Source organism: Sus scrofa, chromosome 6, assembly GCF_054392235.1.
Source record: "Sus scrofa isolate SSC_HxYL_T2T_F1_AM1 chromosome 6, Sscrofa_HxYL_maternal_Yorkshire_Landrace_v2.0, whole genome shotgun sequence".
Lineage (NCBI taxonomy): Eukaryota > Metazoa > Chordata > Mammalia > Artiodactyla > Suidae > Sus > Sus scrofa.
The window spans coordinates 119,911,775-119,934,561 of NC_139388.1; the positions used below are offsets into that span (position 1 = coordinate 119,911,775).

Genomic DNA, 22,787 nt, shown 5'->3' on the forward strand with positions numbered 1-22,787 from the left:
TTACCATCTTAGGAAACTAAGATTAAAGCATTTTATCTGGCAGAATCTGGGTATGCAGAGTTATGCCCTTTTATTAGATAATATTGCTACTCAAAAAGAATTAAAAGAGGGAGCTCCCGTGGTGGCACAGTGGAAACGAATCCGACTAGTATCCACGAGAATGTGGGTTCGATCCCTGTCCTCGCTCAGTGGGTCAGCGATCTGGCATTGCCACGAACTGTGGTATGGATCGCAGACATGGCTTGGATCCCACGTTGCTGTGGCTGCGGTGTAGGCCAGCAGCTGTAGCTCCGATTCAACCCCTAGCCTAGAAACTTCCATATGCTACGAGTGCAACCCTAAAAAACAAACAAAAAAATAAAATAAAAATAAAAAAATAATTAAAAGAGTCTCTGGTAACAGCAAAGTTAAGAAAAGCTTTATCTTTACCACCTACCCTGAAGAGTAGCAGAGAAGACTGGAAACAGTTTTTTAATGTATGCGCTGTACCTCCATATCTTCTAAATGCCATTCTCCAATATCAGAAACCAGGGCTCCCAGGTGAGATGGCTCATTTTAAAGCTGGGACAAGGAAAATACAAGATGAGTCTGGAGCATCTTATAATGCTTAGACAGTAAGGAAGACTAAACATGGGACATGACATAGGGATGCCGAACCTAACTGGAAAGATCTCCCAATGGCCAAAGCTGGAACAACAAATAAAACAATACTGGTTATAACTCACTGAATAAAATAGATATGCATGAGTCCAAGCTGATAGAAATGATTGAATTAATAAATAGAGAAGTGACAAGTCTTCTTAAAGATTCCAAATAAGATATATAGATGCCCTCCCCTAGGAAGTAGAGCCTAATCTCTCCCTTCCCAACATCCCACTCCAAGGGTCAGCAAGACTTAATGACCCACTTTCAAAGAATACAGCAGGTAAGGGGAAAGTAGCAACTTTACAGTGGAGAAACCTACCAAAGCGAACTTAAATATTGTGTGGGTATCCTGTGCCCCTGATAGAATGTGATGAAAAAGGCACTTCACCACTGCACTGTGGTGGTCTTTACAAGACCACACTGCCCTCTGTTCTAAACAGAAGAAAAACAGATGTATCCAAAGTAGAGGATGTGCTGCAGGGTAATTGGCCAGTACTCCTCAAAACTGTCAAGGTCATAAACAAGGAAAGCCTGAGAAATGGTACAGACCAGGGGAATTAAGGAAACATGACAGCTTCGTGCAGTGTGTGATCTTAGGTTGGATCCTGGAACAGAGAAGGGACATAGTGGGGAAAATAGTAAAATGTGAAGAAAGTTTGGAATTTACTTAGTTAACTGTGCTGTATGTAAATATATCAGTTTTGATCTCATAGTTATGACAAATGTGCTAGAGTTACTTAAGTGTTAATTTCAGTGGGAAATGGGCAAAGGCACTCTCAGTACTCTACAATATTTGTGTAAATCTAAAAATATCCCTGTATAAAAAGCTTATTTAAAAAGAACTGTGTGCTGGAGCTCCCACTGTGGCTCAGTGGGTTAAAGACCCAGCGTTGTCTCCATGAGGACTCAGGTTCAATCCCTGGCCTTGCTCAGTGGGTTAAGGATCCAGCGTTAATGTGGCTGTGGCATAGGTTACAGATGCAGCTCCAATTCAACCCCTAGCCCAGGGTGGTCCTAAAAAAAAAAAAAAAAAAAAAAAAAAAAGGTTAAAAAATGAGGATACTCTTATGAAGAGTTTAAATTTGATGGAAAGACTGTAAATTGGCCCCTTAACTTATATCTTGGGAAAACACTTGATATTTGGTCAGAATGATAACATTTACTTAAAATAACACATAATTATCACATCTTTTGCTAGGCCCAGTAGGACTCTAAGGAAGAATAAAAGTGTTAAATATTTTATCCAGCCAACTCCTCAGTACGGCCTGTACAGAGAAAAGAAATCAGTCGTTAGAAGCCTGGACAAGAAATATATATCACATTTTAAGAATGTCGCCTGATGATGTGACACTGAGAAATCCTGGGTCTAGTCCCTAGTCTTTCCTTTCAAAAATCCCCAAACACCTGCTGTATAGCACAGGGAACTATATCTAGTCACTTGTGATGGAATATGATGGAGGATAATGTGAGAAAAGGAATGCGTACATATATATATTATATATATATATATATGTATGACTGGGTCATTTTGCTGTACAGTGCAGATATTGACAGAACATTGTAAATCACCTATAATAGAAAAAAAATAATCTTTTTTTAAAAAAATATCCAAACGGAGAAGAGTAATCCATTCAGCATTGCTTCCACTTGTTTTTCATACCCTGTCACCTTTAAAAGTACATAAATTTGGGGAGCACAGCTTTGGTTAGAGAGATCTCTGGCTAGTGCTAGCTGGGTAAACTAGTAACAAGAGAGGATGAGGAGGAACTAATATATCTGACCATAAAAGTAAATCAGCCATGGTTGTTTATCTGCCCCAGAGAAACTGATACTAGAGGCTGAATATCCACTATCCTTAGGTTTTTCCTCTGCAAGAATGGAGGCAAGAACACATACTGCAAAGTAGAGGAAAGAAAGGAAGGTGTAGAGCAGACCCTGCAAGAAGTCCTCTAAGGGAAGTAGGAAAAAGAGATTTAGGAATTTTAATGAAAGCCCTGCTTTCCGTGATTGACCAGCTAATGCTTCACGGATCCATGTGACCTGAGATGCACATGAAAACAGACAAACGAGGCTGAGAAAAGTCCACATTTAAGACAGTTTGCAAAGAGTTAATGCACAAATAGCCAATGGGGAAGTAAAGGCAATAAATATAATTATTTCAGGTTGGAATTGTAGTGGAAAGATATAGAACAGTAGGAAAATATTAGCAGGAATAAAGGAAAGTTTGGTTGGTTTGCTTTGAAGATGGGAAAAATCTAAATATGTCTGGTCGGTTGGAGTTCCCGTCGTGGCACAGTGGTTAACGAATCCGACAAGGAACCATGAGGTTGCAGGTTTGATCCCTGACCTTGCTCAGTGGGTTAAAGATCTGGCGTTGCCGTGAGCTGTGGTATAGGTTGCAGATGCGGCTTGGATCCCGAGTTGCTGTGGCTCTGGTGTAGGCCAGTGGCTACAGCTCCGATTGGACCTCTATCCTGAGAACCTCCATATGCTGTGGGAGCGGCTCAAGAAAAGGCAAAAAGACAAAATAAATAAATAAATAGATAGATAGGTAAATAAATATGTCTGGTTGGCCAATGGGAAGGGAATGAACATGTTTGATTAGCCTTTAGGAAATGAAGGTTTTAAAAAAAAAAAAAAGATCGGTGGGGAGAACAGGGTTCTGGAGATGGTAAATGTGGGAGAATAAGTGGACATGTTGAAAATAAAGCACACAGATGAAGGTTAACCCTGGAAAGGCATCAGGACACCTATTCCTTGGAGAAAGAAGGGAAGGAGAGGGTGGTCGAAGACAGAATCTCAGTAAAATAAAATATGGGATCATCTCCTAGGAGTGAGGGGGTTCAGAAGTGTGGTCTGTGATTGGGGTATTGTCTGGAAGCTTGGAATGTATGATAGAGATGCAGGACAAGAAGCAAAGCTAAGGCAATTGCATAATTTATGATCTGAATGAGTACGCTTTTGAGAATGAAAAGTCTGCCACCAGATGGGAGCCTGCACAACAGGAGATAAACATACAGTCACCCTGGAAACAAACTCCACCCCTACGGAGGGAGCATGGATGTGACAGGTCCTTTCAGGCTCTGTCCCTTTCTAGCAATGTCATCACAGGGTCAGAATAAAAGAGAACAATAGTTAGGCCTATAGAGTGGGGGGGGTGGGGGGAATGCAGCAGGAATATTAGGTTAAGCGAGTAAGGATCCCTGAATCATTACAATATCTTTGCAATGGCTGGCAGTAACCTACTAGCATTGTCCAGAGTCGTCTGCAATGACGGAAACGTTCTTAAGTCACCTGTCTCCTGTGGGCAATCGAGCAAATGAATTATTAATTTCAGATAATTTAAGTGTAAATAGCCACATGTGGCTACCATATTAGAAGAGTTGGTTTAGATTAAGCCAAGAGAAGAGGAAAATGAAGAGGAGATTAATGTGCAGCAGTAGTTCCCACTGTGGCTCAGTGGGTTCAGAAGCCTTCTGCTGCTGCTCCAGTTGCTGCCGAGACACAGGTTCAATCCCTGGCCCCTTGCAGTGGGTTAAAAGGATCTGGCATTGTCACAGCTGTGGCCTGGGTCACAGCTGCTGTTCAGATTCAATCCCTGGCCAGGGAACTTCCATGTGCCCTGGGTGTGGCGTTAAAAAAAAGTGCCACAAAAGTCCAAAGGCAGGATGGGAGTTTGTTGTATAGATTTAGAGTCAATATAACGATATCTAGTTCTGTGTAGTGCAAGTCCAAAGTGCTTGATAAGAACGGAAGAAAAGAGTCGGTGGGAGGGACTGAGGAAGTTGTAGAATGAAGGTTGAATATGTGACCCTAAGGGCTGATGGGCGTTAATAGATGGGGGGGAGCACCTCACACTGAAGTCCTTGAGGAAAGGGAGGCGGGTCCCTGATAACATGAGGTGAAAACTGCAGAGTAAAGAGAGAAGGATCAGGGAGAGACTAAGATTTCAAAAGGAGAGTATTTGTTTTGTTTATCAAACATTAGTTGTGTTCTGAGTTTCCTGGAAGATGCAATATGCATCCAAAAAAAAACTATGTGGATCCTTCTCTCTGGCCCTGGTCATGATGGGGAAGCAAAAGAGAAAATTAAAATTTGTTTCCTTTTGACAAAGGACAATAGTAGTCGTTAACCACCACCCACCCCACCTTTTTTAATGTCTGTAATATCCTAGGTGGTAAGTTACTCATTAACAAGGTATTTAGGCTGAATGGAGTGATAAATTGTATTAAACCAGAAATAACTTTCTTTTCCAGATATGCTTTAACTTTGGAAATGGACTCCATTTAGAGGTAAGGAACCAAGGTGATTATTTGTTTGTTGAACTCAGAGACTTCATTTCATGGAAGACACTTGGGCCTTAGCAGATTAAACAGCACACACCGGGAGTTCCCATCATGGCTCAGCAGTAACGAACCCTACTAGGATCCACGAGGATGCAGGTTCAATCCCTGGCCTCCCTCAGTGGGTCAGGGATCTGACATTGCCATGAGCTGAGGTTTAGGTCGTAGACACGGCTCAGATCTTGCATTGCTGTGGCTCCACTGAAGCTCCACTTCAGCCCCTAGTCTGGGAACTTCTATATGCTGCGGGTGTGGCCATAAAAACACAAAAAATAAAAATAAAGACGCACACTCCCTCAGACTAAAACGCACACTCCCTCAGACTCAGCTGTTCCCACTCAAACAGGTGCACGGGAGCTCCTACCCAGAGATGTTTAGTGCAGCATTTTTTTTACAATCTAAATGTCCATTAATAAGAGAATTCATGGTACATGGAAAAATGTTGATGATGATGAGGTACTAGTGAAAAATTAGGGGACAGAATAAGATACATAGTTCCATTTTTATAAAAAAGAGACCTTTTAACATGTGCAGCTGTATGGTTGTAAGAAAAGATCATAAAGATATTTATCAAGCTGCTAATAGTGAATGCTCTGAAGTATGAGTGAAACAGTAAGAGGAAGTTACACATTTTACATTATAAAATTGAATGTTATTTTAATATTTTGATACATAGTTAAATTTTGTAATTATAGAAGGATTTTTCCACTAAAAACAAAGAAAAAATATCAGTGACCTAGTGAAAGCCAGTATAAATATTTTGAAATAAAATACATGTTATATAGAGCAAGAAAATGAATAAAATCGTAAACCTAGTATAAAACTCAATTCTGATCTTAAAATACTAGGTCGTCTGTATTGAAATGTTCCTTGGATAAAAGACATATTTATCTACTGAAACCCAACTGCAGATTTATAGAATAATTTTCTACCTAAGTTTTTGAAAACCAAGGATGAGCAATTTAATCCTTTAACCTCATTCTTAATAAATTCATTAACAGACACTTCACTAGTTTTAGGTAAATTGATGTCCAGCTTATTAACATTTAGCCTTAAAACATTAGTAATTCATTTTTAAATTGTAAGCCACCACAGAAAAACAAAATTTCATTTTTGGTTAGTAAAAAAATAATTCTTGGAGTTCCCTTGTGCCTCAGCTGGTTAGGAATCTGCCTAGTATCCATGAGGATGTGGGTTCGATCCCTGGCCTCGCTCGGTGGGTTAAGGATCTGGCATTGCCGCAAGCTGCGGTATATGTTTCACACGAGTCTCGAGTCTCAGATCTGGCGTTGCTGTGGCTGTGGTATAGGCCAGCAGCTGCAGCTCCGATTAGACCCCTAGCCTGGGAACTTCCATATACCACAGGTGCAGTCCTAAAAAGAAAAAAGAAAAAGAAAAAATCTGTATTTGGTATGTTAATTGTAACTTGCCCATTTGTAAGGTCACCAAAGTACTCTTTAGCATTTTTAACTCTTCACTCTGGGAGATCTTTTCTTACTGATTTAAAAAAAAAAAAAAAACTGCTTTACTGGTTTGGAGACAATCTCTTGAAGTATATAGTGTTTGCTAGAGTGGATATATTTCATCTTTGAAAGTGAAACCAGTTAGAAAAATATGCAATTTATATCTTAAAATTTGCACAACTCTCTTAAGGCTGTTAGTAAATTTCAAGGTGGGTGCCATACTAATGTCTTAGGGTACTTAATAATTTTTTGACAATACTTTACTGTTGTAGGCCTTACACTCAAGAAACGAAAATAAGCTGCTTCCTAAACATACTCACTTGGTCAGGCAAAAGCGTGCTTGGATCACGGCCCCTGTGTCCCTTCGGGAGGGAGAGGATCTGTCCAGAAAGAATCCGATTGCCAAGGTACCTTCTAAAGAGGAGGGGGAAGTGCATGCATATTATTAAAATGTGGTGTGAGGATTTGCATGTTTGCTTGAAAACTTGAGGAAATTATATGATGTACTTAATGAGTTTTGTAATATTCCACATGTCTTTGAAAATGAGCAGAGTTTAACTTTTTAGCAGAGAGTGCCACGTTGAAGAGTCTCCTTCCCATTCTGGAAAATGCAGAATCTCTGATGAACAAATATATAATTCCGGGCTTGGATTCAACCAAGAGTTGAAACCTGCACTTGTTGAATCTTTAATGGAATGTTACAACACTCAAAAGGAGATACTAGCTTATGTTGGGGGTCATGTTGTTTTTCCTACCACCTTCCTAGGTCCTCTGGCTGGAACCTGTACAGTGGGCTGACAAAAAGCAGATTAACAGCAGAAAAACAAACAAGGTTAATAACACGTCTGTCACGCCTGTAACACATGGGACTACCCAAAGATGAGTCACCCAAAGGGTTGGTTAGAAATTGTGTTGATATAGCTTCTCAGTAAAGAAATAATAAATTTTTAGAGAAGTGACAAGACAGGAAAAGGGACTTTGAATCTCTCGGGGCAAGTTGTAGGAAGGCAAATATAAAAGCTAGTTCGTCAGGTTTGTTTTGTAGATTCCTCTCTGGTCTTGTCTCCAGCCTGATAAGGATCTAAAGTTGACTCCATGATTAACTTTTGTCCTTCCTCGTAGAGGTGGCTAGAAAGGCACCTTTACAAATTTAAGTCCTGCTCTTAGGCAGGTAGGGGGAAGGCAGAGAGCTTTTCTGCTTCTTCTCAATTGCTTTCAGCTCTAAATAATTCTTATACCAAAATCACACGTTCTGCACTCTCTACGTGAAAGTAGATTTCAAAATGAAAAGAACTGCTATCTAATAGGTGGCAGGGTGACCACACATCCTGCCTGAGACAGTCTTGGTTTGTGCCCATTGCCCTAGCCTAATTAATAAGTCCCCTTTGGATCGCAAAGGGTCCTGTTGTTTTGACAAATTATATGGTAATTCTGTTAATATGTATCTCAGACTTCGCATGTGCAAAGTCTGAATCCTTGGTTTTTTCCCAAAGCTGTTCTCCCTACAGTCTACTTGTTTCATGGCACTATAATTCCATACAGTATTTCAAAAATGTAGCAGATAGTGTCAGTTTTACCCCCAAAATATATTCCAGGTGTGCCCACTTCTCTCCACTGCCGCCACCCTCCTTGTCTGAGTCAGCGTCAGCTCTGACCTGTTACCAAAATTGCCCCTGACCTGCCCTCCCTGCTTTGACTCTTGCTTCCCCCATCCCCACCACAGTCCATTCTCCAGCTGTCAGGGTGATCTTTTGAAAAGACATATCAAAGCACGTTCACCCCCTTAGTGAGACCCTTTCGACAGCTTCCTGCTGCAGTGGAAAGAATAAACTCCTCACCTTGGCCTACAACAGCTCTTGGGATGTATTAGCCTTGACATCCTTACTGACCTCAGTTCCCCACATCACCTACTCTGCTATCTCCCTGAGCTGACACAGCTCATTCCAGCCTCCCACCCCTAGTGCTTGCTATTCCCTCTGCATGGAACCCCCTCCCCATAGATACTTGCAGAACCTCACAGCCTCAAGCCCCTGGCCAAGTGTCACCTCCTGAAAGAGCTCCCTTCCCTGCCTCACCCCATCTCTCTCAATCCCTTTACTCAGTTTCAGCTCCGATTATAGCTGAACTCACTCCAGGACACTATGCCGCAGCTGCTTTCTTGTTGTCTGCTTCCCTCACTAGAGTATAAGCTGCCCTGTGCCCCAAGCAATGACAACATCCAGTAGGTGCTCAATAAACATTTGTATGAATGAGTAAATGTTCATAAGCAAGTTTAGCCTTCATCTTTCCCATCTTATAAACATCATACATGATGAGCTGTTTAAAAACAAAGAGCAGCTAGAATAGAGAACAATTTCCTTTTTCCAGAAACATGTTGTTTTCCCAAAAGCCTTCTAAGATCCAAATTTTATCATGGTTTTACATAATAATATGTATACAAGCAGCTAAGCTTTTTGGTTTGGGTTGAGATAATTGAGTCATACATTCTTTCAGTAGTTCTCCCTAGAATGCATTGATTATTGATTCTTCAGTAAGCATTAACTCTTCTTACTAGCTTTAATTATACAGGTTGTTAAGGATAGAAGTTATATAAAAAGTGAAAGATCTTGTTATATTTCTCTCTAACTTTCCAAATTCTCTATCCAGGAGTAATACTGTCAGTAGTTTAATGTCTTCCAGTTCTTATGAAATACATATGTATATACTAAATACTCTTAAGTGCATACACACACACACACACACACACACACAAACAACTGTTTTCACATACAGTTTGGTTTTATTTTTAACTTAAGTGGAATTCTATGACACATTAACAGTACATACAAATCTAGAATATTCTTTATAAATACTGAAATATATATGTGTACACACACACATATGTTGTGTGTATAGGCATGTACTTGGCAAAAAAGACAAAAATACGGAGAAAAAGAAAGACAGAGAAGCTCAGTGAAAGTGACTATGGGACTGCCCGAGGGTCACAGCTCCACCTCCAGGTGCAGCAGGAAGTTGCAGCCCCATCTGAAGTTTCTCAGCCCCTACCCCCCAGCACCAGTGCATGCTGGGAATTCTAAGGGGAAGAATGTGTAGCTAAGCCTGCAATTTCCGGACAAAGAACTGGCTGGGCAAGTAGGTGGTAATGGCTTCACTGATGTCTGAAGAAAGAAATCGAGGATCCACTAGAGGGCCACAGAGACACATTGGCTAATGAAGAATTAGCGATACAATAAAAAATATTTGTAGAAGACGAAGGTGAGACTACGGAAGACCCAGTAGGTTAGAAACATTAATTTGCTGAAACATTCCAAGCAGACAAAGCACTTGACTGATGTAACCCTTCCATGGAAAGATGCCTTACTCATCCATTCCTGATGATTAAATGGAGTTATAAAGGTGGTTTTTAACTCTGCAGTTTTTACCTTATGTGCTAAATTTAAAGTCCACCCCCACCCGGATGTACTCCCTAACGATATCTTAATTTCACAGCAACCCTAAGAGGTAGGCAGTAGTGTTTCTCCCATTAGCAGATAAGAACACTGAGGTACGGGTTAGGTAGCTGTCTCAGCATCACATGACTGGTAAGTGGCCGAGACAGGACTAGACCAGATTCTCTGACATCAGGACCTCTGCTCTGGATCACCTGTGACCTCCCTTCTCCCTCCTGTCAACAGCTGACAGCTTTGGAGTGAAAATTTCCATTAAAAACTATTACCTGTTCATTACAGAGAGAGTAACTTGAGGCATTCCTCTGTTATTTTTATGTCAGATACATTCCGATCTTGCAGAAGAAAAAGGAATAAAAATTACCTACAAGTACACTGGAAAAGGGATCACAGAGCCACCTTTTGGTCTGTTTGTCTTTAACAAAGACACTGGAGAATTGAACATTACCAGCATTCTAGATCGAGAAGAAACACCATTTTTTCTGGTAAGAAGAACTGTTTTACACTTATTAGTTTGTAGTTTTCCTTGGGTAATAGTTATGATTTATTATAATTTAATGCTCTGGTACTTTAATGACCTCAGCTTAAATCTAATCCATTCTATTATGTCATGATTTCAGCTAATTGGTTATGCTGTGGATGAAAAAGGAAACAACTTGGAAAAACCAATAGAACTTCGCATTAAAGTTCTTGACATCAATGACAACGAGCCCGTGTTCACACAGGATGTCTTTGTTGGGTCTATTGAAGAGTTGAGTGCAGCAAGTAAGAGTTTATTATTTTTTTGAATGAATACCCAAAGTCATTTTATCCCCTTAGTGACTGAACACCAAAACTCCTGTCTGAGAGGAGGCTGAATACTGCCCATAGGACAAATAAACCTGTTGCTCCCATTAATAGGTGTTCCCATTATGGCACAGCAGAAACAAATCCGGCTGGTAACCATGAGGTTGCGGGTTCGATCCCTGGCCTTGCTCAGTGGGTTAAGGATCCAGCATTGCTGTGAGCTGTGGTATAGGTCACAGATACAGCTTGGATCTGACGTTGCTGTGGCTGTGGTGTAGGCCGGCAGCTGCAGCTCTGATTCAACCCCTAGCCTGGGAACTCCCATATGCCATAGGTGCAGCCCTGAAAAGATAATAAATAAATAAACAAACAAACAAACCTATTGCTCTAGGTTTGGAACTGCTTTTTTTATTGCCAGTTTTTTACCCTCAACACAGATATGATAGATAGATATGACAGGTTAGGTTTCTATAGCAACTATTCAACTCTACCCTGTATCAGGAAAGCAGCCATAGACAATATGTAACCAAATAGGCATGGTTGTGTTCCAATAAAACTTTATTTACAAAAACAGATGGCTGGCTTTGGCCCACTGGCAGTAGTTTGCTGACTTTGTCTTTTTAGGGCCACAGGTGCAAGATATGGAAGTTCCCAGGCTAGGGTCAAATTGGAGCTGCAACTGGCAGCCTATGCCACAGCCACAGCCACTTGGGATCCAAGCCACATCTGTGACCTACACCACAGCTCACGGCAATGCCAGATCATTAACCCCCTGAGCAAGGCCAGGAATCAAACCACATCCTCATGGATACTAGTTGGGTTCGTAACCCTCTGAGTCACAACAGGAACTCCAGTTTGCTGACTTTGGACGTATTCTTTCTACAGTCAAGCTTCCATACAGTTGTTCAGTGCAGTGCTCTATATGGAAACGTGCAGGAGAGATTTTTCTTTGATCATAGTATAATGAATAGCTGCACTTTTCCTTAACTGCTTGTATTTTAAGGATCATGTATTTGTATCTGTTCATTCTTCTTTCTTTGTATTAGTTATTTAGAACTATTAGAGACAAATTTGCAGCCCTCCTACAGCAAGTGTTTAAGACTTCACCCTAAGAATTACATGTGTTAACCTCCACCTCATCCTGATCTTATTTTTCCTATTCCTATCTCCACTCACACTTATTTCCTCAAACAATTAAATGTTTTGATATTGGTAAACTGATCTGGATAAGCGCCTGAAATCCTTTTCTGAACAAGCCGAAGTTATGAATAAAATAATAACTTATGTAAGTGTGCTAAAAGTTGAGTTTCAACTTGGATGCCTTTGTTTCTGATGCCAGATACACTTGTGATGAAAATCACCGCAACAGATGCAGATGAGCCCAATACTCTGAATTCTAAAATTTCCTACAGAATTGTGTCTCAGGAGCCTGCTTATCCTCCAGTGTTTTACCTCAATAAAGATACCGGAGAGATTTATACAACCAGTATTACCTTGGACAGAGAGGTAAATTAATATTTTATGTTGTTCATCTTTTCAGCTCTCCTCTGTCTCTTCAGTTTATTCTCTCTCTTTATTTCCTTTCTGATTTTCCTCTTTTGTTCTGTATTCCCCATTCATAGGATAACTCTTGGAATTATCCTCTCCTAGGGATGTTGGTCCAGTATGGTAGCCATCAGCTATATGTGGCCATGGACCATTTGAAATGCGACTAGACCAAATTGAGATGGGCTGTAAGTTGGGAAAATATACGCCAGATTGGGAAGACTTAGTATGAAAAAAAAAGGATGTAAAATATCACTTTAATAATTTTTGTTGAACATGTGATCAACTGTGGATCAAATGAAATATATTTGTTTAAAATTAGTATCATCTGTTTCATTTTATTTTATTTTATTTTAATTTTTTTGTCTTCTTAGAGCTGCACCTGAGGCACATGGAAGTGCCAATGTTAGGAGTCGAATCAGAGCTATAGCCCCTGGCTTACACCGCAGCTCACGGCAATGCCAGCTCCTAGACCCACTGAGCGAGGCCAGGGATCAAACCAGTGTCCTCATGGATACTAGTTGGGTTCATTACCACTGAGCCACGACAGGAACTCCAAGTTTCTTTTTATTTTTTAAATGTGGCTGCTAGGACACTTAAAATTGTATATTAATTAATTAAAATAAAATAGAATAAATTACAAACAGACAGCACTGTTTTAGGGCCTCTCCAGTCAGGATCTGTTTGCTAGAGAGTCCTGAAGCATATGTTCCTCAGTGTGTGGCTGTGTAATGAAACATCTGGAATCTTATCTACCGCTAGTGCATGTAGAGGGGGAGAAAAGATTAAAATAGGGGCACCAATGAGGGTAACGAAAGTATTTGTAAAGGAAAGAGTTATTGTAAATCCCAAATGGGAGAAAAATTTGAGTCAATTTCCTAAAACAGATGTTTTCTCGAACATTTCACTTTTTAACTCAACAGAAAAATTTTAGGTGAAGAAGGGAGAGAAGTTTTTTTGTTTTTGTCTTTTTTTTTAGGGCCGCAGCTGAGGCATGTGGAGGTTCCCAAGCTAGGGGTCCAATCGGTCCATACCTGCCAACCTATGCCACAGCCACAGCAATGTGGGATCCGAGCCGCATCTGCAACCTACACCACAGCTCACGGCAACACCAGATCCTTAACCCGCTGAGCAAGGCCAGGGATCTAGTCCTCATGAATTCTCGTCGGGTTCATTAGCCCCTGAGTCATGACGGGAACTCTGAGAGAAGATTTTTTAAAATCCTAGATACATAAAGGTTTTTACAGCATACACAGTAAAATGTTGATTAGCCTAAGAACACCATATTGCCATCATATATAAATCATCATCAAAGCACAGTCCACATATTTTGTATCGCTTGGAAAAATGATTTGACTCTGTCCAGGGAAGGAGAAGGTCGTACTCAACATTCCTATCAAGATCTTTGTAAAATTAAAGAATTTGATTACTGCTAAAGTTCTGTCATACCTTTTCACATCAAACGAGAATGGAAAAGTGCTATTTTTGAGTTACTAGTGTGATTTTTTTTTTTTTCAAACAAGTTTCTATCTCTGAAGAATGGAAAGTTTAGCCAAAAAAAATAATGGCTGTCATTTATTGGGCTTTGACAATGTGCCTGGTGTTATTCCAAGCTTTTTACATAAATTAACCCATTTAATCCACCTGTAAACCCTGTGAGGCAGATCTAATTATTATGCCCATTTTATGAAGAAGGAAATCAAGGATCAAAGGGAGTAAGTGTGTGTCCAACACAGCTAGTAAATCAGAATTGGAACCCAGGCAGCTTGTTCCAGAGCCTCTGTGCTCCTGCCTTTCACAAGCAGTTCTACCCTGCCCAGGAGCCCCAAGGCATTGGCATTAGCACTGGTTGCCCATGTCTCTGGTAAACTCCAGTCACACTGGAAGGGGACCACGTAGAAGAGAAGGGTTCACTTTGGAGTAACATCTGAGACGTCCTTCTCTAGGGCATGTTATCTGAGAATCTTGTCTCCCGGGATATGTGGGCAGCGCTCACCAAGTTCTGCCTTCACTGACCAAGTTTTCTCAGGGGATTAGAGTTTCCTGGCTTAACTTTTAGCTGAAAAGGAAGCATGGGACAGAAAGAACCAGTTCATTTAGTCTCATCACTTCCAGCGTAGAGCAAACCACATTTGGAACACTCTCTTGTGTGCCCACTATTTTATTTTATTTACTTTCCTTTTTTTTAGGGCCACATCTGCAGCATATGGAAGTTCCTGGGCTAGAGGTCGAATGGGAGTGGCAGCTGTAGGCCTACACCACAGCCAAGGCAACACTGAATCCAAGCCACACCTGCAACCTGCACCACAGCTTACAGCAATGCCAGATCCTTAACCCACTGAGCAAGGCCAGGGATCGAACCTGCATCCTCACAGACACTATGTCAGGTTCTTAACCTACTGAGCCACAACGGGAGCTCCTTAAGGAGAGATTTATCACATAAATCTCACCAACAACATAACTAAGAATTTGATGTCAGCAAGTGCTCTAGGCTTTTCTCTTTTAGAAGAGCTCTGATGGCTAATAAACAGCATCTTCACAGATTAACAGGAGATCATGAACGTTATTTATGAATAAAATATCCTGTGGTTCATTCACTTAATGATAAAGTAAACTAAAACCAGAAAGATTTTGGGAGTGATTCATTTTCACCCAGCTGGTTACTTTTCGTTGCCCTGCAGGAATATAGCAGCTATACTTTGACGGTAGAAGCAAGAGATGGCAATGGACAAATAACAGATAAACCCGTAAAACAAGCTCAAGTTCAGATCCGTATTTTGGACGTCAATGACAACATACCTGTAATTGAAAATAAAGTGGTAACTATTATTTTTATAGCAAATATGCCTGCTTATTCATATTTCAGTCCTAACTAAAAATGTATCGCTTGTGTTTGTGTTACATCAAAGTAAAAATCCTGCGTTCATGTTTTGCAGTATGAAGGGACAGTTGAAGAAAACCAAGCCAATGTAGAAGTTTTACGCATAAAAGTGTTTGATGCTGACGAAGTAGGCTCCGATAATTGGCTAGCAAACTTTACTTTTGCATCAGGAAATGAAAGGGGTTATTTCCACATAGAAACTGACACTCAAACTAATGAGGGAATCGTGACCCTTGTTAAGGTAAGCACTTAGTATTCAAAACTGGAATGGGAGAAGTTGGTCCAGAGGAGGAAACTGATATATTTCGAACATTTACAAGTACATTACATAATCAGTTAACTGGCACCATAGTTGTTAGTGATAGGGATTGTTCCTATTTGCCCAAGTTCTGTAGTTAGTAAGTGGTCACACTTTTTGTGTTTCTAATGTAAGTAATACAAGGTTCACATTTTGAAACATAGTGTTCTAATTGTGCTTAATCGAATCAGTGAACAAAAACTAAATAGTGTGATTAGGCATATGGGTCTTAAACATTGAAAACTTTTAACCCCATAGACATTTTTTAAACAAAACTTAACAGAATGCATTTTTATCTAGCAGAATAAGTAAGGACGAATATCAGTGTATGTTTAAATGGTTTATCATTTATCAGATTTCAAAATAAAATGCCAAGCTACAGCTTTCAAAATGCTATTTCAAATAGATATAAACTCTTGCATTTGGAATGGGTAAGCAATGAGATCCTGCTATATAGCACTGGGAACTATGTTTAATCACTTATGATAGAGCATGATGGAGGATAATGTGAGAAAAAGAATGTATATATATATATATGTGTATGACTGGGTCACTTTGCTGTAGAAAATTGACAGAACACTGTAAACCAACTGCAAAATAGAAAAAATAAAAATCATTATTAAAAAAAATACTATTTCAGAGTTCCCTTCCTGGCTCAGCAGTTAACAAACCTGACTAGGATCCATGAGGACCTGGGTTCAATCCCTGTCCTCACTCAGTGGGTTAAGGATCCAGCATTGCCATGAGCTGTGGTGTAGGTCAAAGACTCAGCTTGGGTCCTGCATTGCTGTGGCTGTGGCATAGGCTGGCAGATGTAGCTTCATTTTGACCCCTAGTCTGAGAACCTCCATATGCCTCGACTGCGGCCCTAAAAACAAAAAGGAAAAAAAAAAACAAAAAAAAACTATTTCATTAAGTCAGAGACAAAAATAGATTCCAGAAGCTTCCACATTTTAATAAAAACTTAATATATGACAGAGTATGTAAAAGCAGGAAGAGGAATGATGATAATGTAAAACAGAATAGAGAAAAATTAACGTGACGTCTCTGGTAATTATTGATACCATTTATCAATAGGCTATTGTGTGCATTTAAATTACTTTTGTGAAGCAGAGGGAAATAGAATAAGATTACCTCATGTTTAAAGGGAAGACACAGTTTATGATTATTGAAGAAATGGATAACGGGATCAGAGACAAAATAGATTTGCATATATAGAAGTAAGCATACTTTTTAGTCATAGATTAAAAGTGCAACCATGCTAGATGCTTGAGATAAAAAGCCAGTAACCCTCAAAAGGAGAGACAGACACTTAGTGTGCATGTGGTAGCACAAAAAAGGGACACAGTTATTTCTACCAGAGGGAACATGAATAAAAAATGGTAAATTTAGTATTAGAATGACAGCAACAGATTAAGAAAATTACAAATTTTCTTTCTCAATTGTAAAAAAAATTGAGTCCAGGTTAGAAGAGCAGTAATCAGATTCCACTCAAAGGAAGTTAAACAAAGAAGATATTCAGGAGTTCCTGTCGTGGCTCAGTGGTTAACGAACCCGACTAGTAACCATGAGTTTGTGGGTTTGATCCCTGGCCTCACTCAGGGGGTTAAGGATCCAGTGTTGCTGTAAGTTGTGGGGTAGGTCGCAGACTCGGCTCAGATCCCGAGTTGCTGTGGCCGTGGCGTAGGCCAGCAGCTACAGCTCCAGTTCGACCCCTAGCCTGGGAACCTCCATATGCTGTGGGTACAGCCCTAAAAAGACAAAAGACAAAAAAAAAAAAAAAAAAAGAAGAAGAAGAAGTTATACAGACAGCAGAGATGCACATAAATTATATTCAATACCATTAGTCATTAGGAAAGATGCAAATTAAGACTATGTGAGCTACCACTGCACACCTACTAGACCGAACTACAGTCAAAAAAGACTGACAACACCAAGTATCAGCAGGAATATAAAGGCTTACATATTGCCATTGGAAATTTTAAGCAGTAGAGCCAGTTTGGCAGTGTTTTTTGTTTGTTTGTTTGTTTTGTCTTTTTGCCATTCCTTGGGCCGCTGCTGGGGCATATAGAGGTTCCTAGGCTTGGGGTCTAATCGGAGCTGTAGCCTCCAGCCTACACCAGAGCCACAGCAACGCGGGATCTGAGCCACGTCTGCGACCTACACCACAGCTCACAGCAACGCCGGATCCTTAATTCACTGAGCAAGGCCAAGGATCGAACCCGCAACCTCATGGTTCCTAGTCGGGTTTGTTAACCACTGAGCCACGACGGGAACTCCCTGGCAGTTTTGTAAAAAGTCAAACATAGAGTAGTTATCCAGTGACCAATAGTTTAGTCCTAGGTATCCACCCAAGAAGAGTAAAAATGTATATCTACAAAAAAAAAAAAAAAAAAAAAAACTGGAATGCAGTGTTCACAGAGGCTTGTATTCATAATAGTGAAAAACTGCTAACAGTCCAAATGTCCACCAGCTGGTGAGCAGATAAAAAAAACGTGGTATATTGATACAATAGAATACTCTTGAGGCATAAAAAGGAATAAGATACTGATATAGGCTACCATATGGATGACCCTCAAAAACATTATACTTTATGCAGACACAAAATTCTATATATTGTACAATTCTATTTATGTGAAATTTCTAGAAAAGGCAAAAAATGGATATAGAAGATAGATCAGTGGTTGCCTAGGGAGGGGGTTGTGAGTCGGCTGCAAATAGGCGAAAAGGAACTTTTGGGAATGATGGAAGTGTTCTGAAATGGGATGGTCACGATTTTGCTAAACTACTTAGGCTTACTAAACATCAGGCTAACTAAACATCCTCCTGCCATACACTTAAAATGGGTACATTTCACTGTAGCTAAGTTATACCTTAGTAAAGCTGTCCAAAAAAAGGTGAAGGAAAAGGATACTTCAGACTGTAGAAATATAGTAAATCATCACGTGAGAAAAATCCTCAGCTTTGTTAACAAATAAGCTTAGTATCTTTTTGCTATTAAAAATAGCAAAAATAGGAGTGATAAAATATGCTAACAGTTGTAAAAAAATAGAGATGTATGCCCTCATACATTTCTCTTAATGCTGAAAGTATTTCCATTCTCCTTGGTGCATTCTGGCTATTTATAACAAACACTGTGAAATAATTTTTATGTACCCAGTATGCAATTCATTTTTTTAAATGTTGTCTTGGTCCTTTACAGCTTTGGAAGACTAATGACATTTGGCTGGAAGATTTTATTTTTCATCCGGCATACCTCATACATCAAAATAAGCCTGTGAAATGCAAGAGCATCTTAAGAAAATAGGGAGTTCTCATTGTGACCTAGCAGGTTAAGAACCCAACTAGTATCCATGGGGATGCAGGTTCAATCCCTGGCCTCACTCAGTGGGTGAAAGGATCCAGTGTTGCCACAAGCTGTGGCAGAGGTCACAGATGTGGCTTGGATCTGCTGGCTCTGATTTGATCTCTGGGAACCTCCATATGCCACAGGTGTGGCCCTAAAAAAGACCAAAAATTTAAAAAAAAAAAAAAAAAAAAAGGAAAAGGAAAGAATTTCAGAAGGATTCTGCAATCACAGAGTGTGTTTTTCTCTAGTCAATTTCTTTTTTTTGTTTTGTTTTGTTTTGTTTTGTCTTTTTGCCATTTCTTGGGCCGCTCCCGCAGCATATAGAGGTTTCCAGGCTAGGGGTTGAATCGGAGCTGTAGCCACCGGCCTACGCCAGAGCCACAGCAACGCCAGATCCGAGCCGCGTCTGCAACCTACACCACAGTTCACGGCAACGCCGGATCGTTAACCCACTGAGCAAGGGCAGGGACCGAACCCGCAACCTCACGGTTCCTAGTCGGATTCGTTAACCACTGCGCCTTGACGGGAACTCCTCTAGTCAATTTCTATTGTGTCATTGTCCCAACACCATAGTGACCTATATAAAAAAAAGGAGGCAGAAGTTATCTATCCAGAACTCTATAGAGGAGAAAATGGATTTCATGATAAATTATCCAAAAGCAAAAGTGAGCATTGCAGTAATTCATGTAAACACATGTAAGATATTTAATGTTATCCTGAAGAAGGAGCAAAAAATAGTCAGTACATCTAAATGGCAATACCCCTGGAATTAAAAAGTAACAGGACCTACATAAACTTTGAAAGGGTACTTCTTTTAGTAGGAGTACATAGCCCAACAGAGGAAAAATAATTATAATATAAGAACATTCAGAGCATTATTAGTTATATTCAAAAATTGCAAATAGTCCAAATGCCTAATAACAGAATGGCTAAGTAAATTAAGTGTAGCTAAGTAGTAGATAGCTATAGAAATGTTTTTTAAAAGAAAATGGACAAATTGGAACATAAAATATGTAAGGAGTGATAAACTGATTATATCAAATGTAAAGCTGATCATATCAAGTTATATATACTACAGTTCACAAAGAACAGAGTATTTGGAGGAAGGTTAATCTTTTATGGCATTGATAGCAAACCAGATATGAATAGACAGGCTAAAAATGGAGAGGGTTAGATTACTTGTTTCAGCAAATTTGAAAACCCCTGGCCTTAACAAATTTAAGTGGTTGTTTTTTCAACAGTGTTGCCATAGGACAGTGCTGCTTATGTAGTAGCCCTTTTCACCAGAATAAACCCATGGGATATATTTTAAGGAATATTAACTTACATTTAATTCCATTAATTATTAAGAAAAACATAACTTCAGATTGTCAAAAAGAAAAATGTATATATATTATATACATCTTTTTTTTTTTTTTTTTTTTTTTTTTTTTGCTTTTTAGGGCTGCATCCGTGTCATATAGAGGTTCCCAGGCTAGGGGTCAAATCAGAGCTGTAGCTGCCAGGCTACACCACAGCCACAGCAATGCCAGATCCAAGCCCTGTCTGCGACCTACACCACAGCTCACACAACACCAGATCCTTAACCCACTGAGTGAAACCAGGGATTGAACCTGCATCCTCATGGATGCTAGTCAAATTCATTTCCACTGAGCCTCAATGGGAACTCCTAAAAATGTATATATTTTAAATGATTTTGACCTTAAATAAAATAAATGCATCCTAAATATCCTTAACATTTATGAATATCCAGACTGACAGAGACTTTTAATGGTGTGATGTCAATATAAGAGTTAGAATACTCAGTGCTTCTATATTTTTCATATTTTAAATTATTATATCTGACACTAAAACCACAAGTGTCTTCCCTTTTAAAAGAATTCCCTTTGATTTTGCCTTTCTAGGAAGTGGATTATGAAGAAATGAAGAGTCTGAACTTCAGCGTTATTGTCACTAACAAAGCAGCTTTTCACAAATCAGTTAAGAATAAATATAAGCCTACATCCATTCCCATCAGAGTCAAAGTGAAAAATGTGAAAGAAGGCATTTATTTTAAAAGCAGTACAGTCCGATTTCATGCCAGCGAGAGCATGGAAAAATCAAGCCAAAGCCAAATACTGGGAAAATTTCAAGCTTTTGATGAAGACACTGGACAAGTAGCCCGAGTAAAGTAAGAGATAATTATGTATATTATTTCCTCACTATAAATTCCTTTGCATGCCTATTTTCAAAAATCATAATGAAATTTGAACACTTCATTTCTTTGAACCCCGCCATTGTAACTCCCCAAAGGCCTGTAGATTAAATTCCCTAGAGTGGCACGGGTCACTCGAGGCAGAAAGGAATTTTCCCAGGACCCCTTCCCTCTACCACCTGAGTGAGGCTGGGTAGCTCACTCAAAACCATTCTGGATAGAGAAAGCTAAAAAGCAATCAAGAACAAGTTCAGAAAGAAACTTTTTAAAATCTGTCATATCTCCCAAAAGAGTATTAGAGGTAAGAAAATAGCAAATTAAATTCGCTGCACAAGGGCTGTACCTGTGGTATATGGAGGTTCCTAGGCTAGGGGTTAAATCAGAGCTATAGCTGCCCGGGCTACACCACAGCCACAGCAACGCAGGATCCGAGCCGTGTCTGAGACCTATACCACAGTTCACACACACCAGATCTTTAACCCAATGAGCGAGGCCATGGATTGAACCTGCAACCTCATGGTTCCTGGTCAGATTCATTTCCGCTGAGCCACAACTGGAGCTCCCCATCTACTTAATTTTAATTGTTGCTTTTATTAGGACTTAAGACTGTGTCAAAAGATTGCGTGTTCTACTTTGAAAAATAACGAACCATATTTCTTCTCAAAAGTATTTTATTCTTTAGGATACAGTGACAGAACTTTAGAATGAGAATGATCTTAAAGATTAATTCAGACTTACTATTTAACAGATAAGGAATAGTAGGCACAGCTAAGTTAAATAATCTCCAGTATTCATCTAATTTAGAAATGTTGATAAGGACAACAGAAGAATCACTCTTAACTTTGTCATAATTTACTTTTTACTGATTATTCATAAGCATCAATTGTTTATGGATATTTGCCATGTCGTAGAAAATTCCTTAAGTGAGATCACACAAAACATTCCATTGTGAAATGTGATTTTGCCATTATATCTTTGACTTTGTTACAAGTATAACGTGGGAATACATCGGCAGCCACTAAGTCCAAGCTTTAAAATTTCAGACATGAAATTTAGCAATGTCTATGAAAATCCAAATGTATCCTCATTTACTGGTAAAAATATTAAAAGGCAGAAGAATTTAGTTAAAGTGTGTAATAGGAATTTTTTAAATAGTCACTATAAATAAACATTGCTATATTCTAGTCACTCATATTTGTGTGCCTAAACAGCCACTTAATAGAAAATAAATTATTGATCTGATTGCTTGAACCAAATACTCATATGTTTGGTTTATATTTGTATTTGGATATATTTTAAATATATCAATGGTATTAAGTGACATACATTTTGGAAAACATACTGTGTTCTCTCTGTCTTCCCAAAGCTGTCTCTTTCCACACTAATTCTCCTTTGCTTTGAGGGAAGAGACCCAGAAATCACATTATCAGCCTTTTTTTCACTTTTAACCATTTCTAACTGTAAGAAACCTGTTGCTCCAAACAATGAACAATATCCCCCATATTTAAAGTACTTCCATTTAAAGCAGTCATTGATTTTAAAATATTGATAACATGCCAATAAACAGTGGAATGTGAGACTGCTTTTCTCCATGAGTTCTTGCTGCATAGCTAAGTTATCCTCCAAAGGTTAACTCGAAATTTAAGGGAGACTAGATTAGCTCTAAGACACTGAAGAGCAACTTGTAAACTTCCTGGGGGAGCAGGCAAGGAATGGTTGCCCCTTGTATATCTGTTCTGAGTACGGTTCAGAAATAAGGAAGGTTCCAAAGAAGTGTGATAAGCAGTAAAGAGAGGAGCTTTTAGGATAGTTTCAAGACATTTTAAAACTTTCCAAA

At 39.4% G+C, this 22,787-nt stretch overlaps 1 protein-coding gene across 1 annotated transcript in view; it reads left to right on the forward strand.

Moving 5' to 3' along the window:
- The window catches only part of DSG2 (desmoglein 2), a 54,093-nt gene that overhangs the window by 15,394 nt on the left and 15,912 nt on the right, over nt 1–22,787 (forward strand). Inside the window, exons 2-9 of the mRNA XM_003356392.5 lie at nt 4,902–4,937; nt 6,724–6,858; nt 10,221–10,382; nt 10,518–10,662; nt 12,023–12,189; nt 14,910–15,047; nt 15,165–15,350; nt 20,661–20,926. Of these exons, the coding sequence (XP_003356440.1) occupies nt 4,902–4,937; nt 6,724–6,858; nt 10,221–10,382; nt 10,518–10,662; nt 12,023–12,189; nt 14,910–15,047; nt 15,165–15,350; nt 20,661–20,926 (1,235 nt within the window). The remainder of the gene's footprint in view (nt 1–4,901; nt 4,938–6,723; nt 6,859–10,220; nt 10,383–10,517; nt 10,663–12,022; nt 12,190–14,909; nt 15,048–15,164; nt 15,351–20,660; nt 20,927–22,787) is intronic.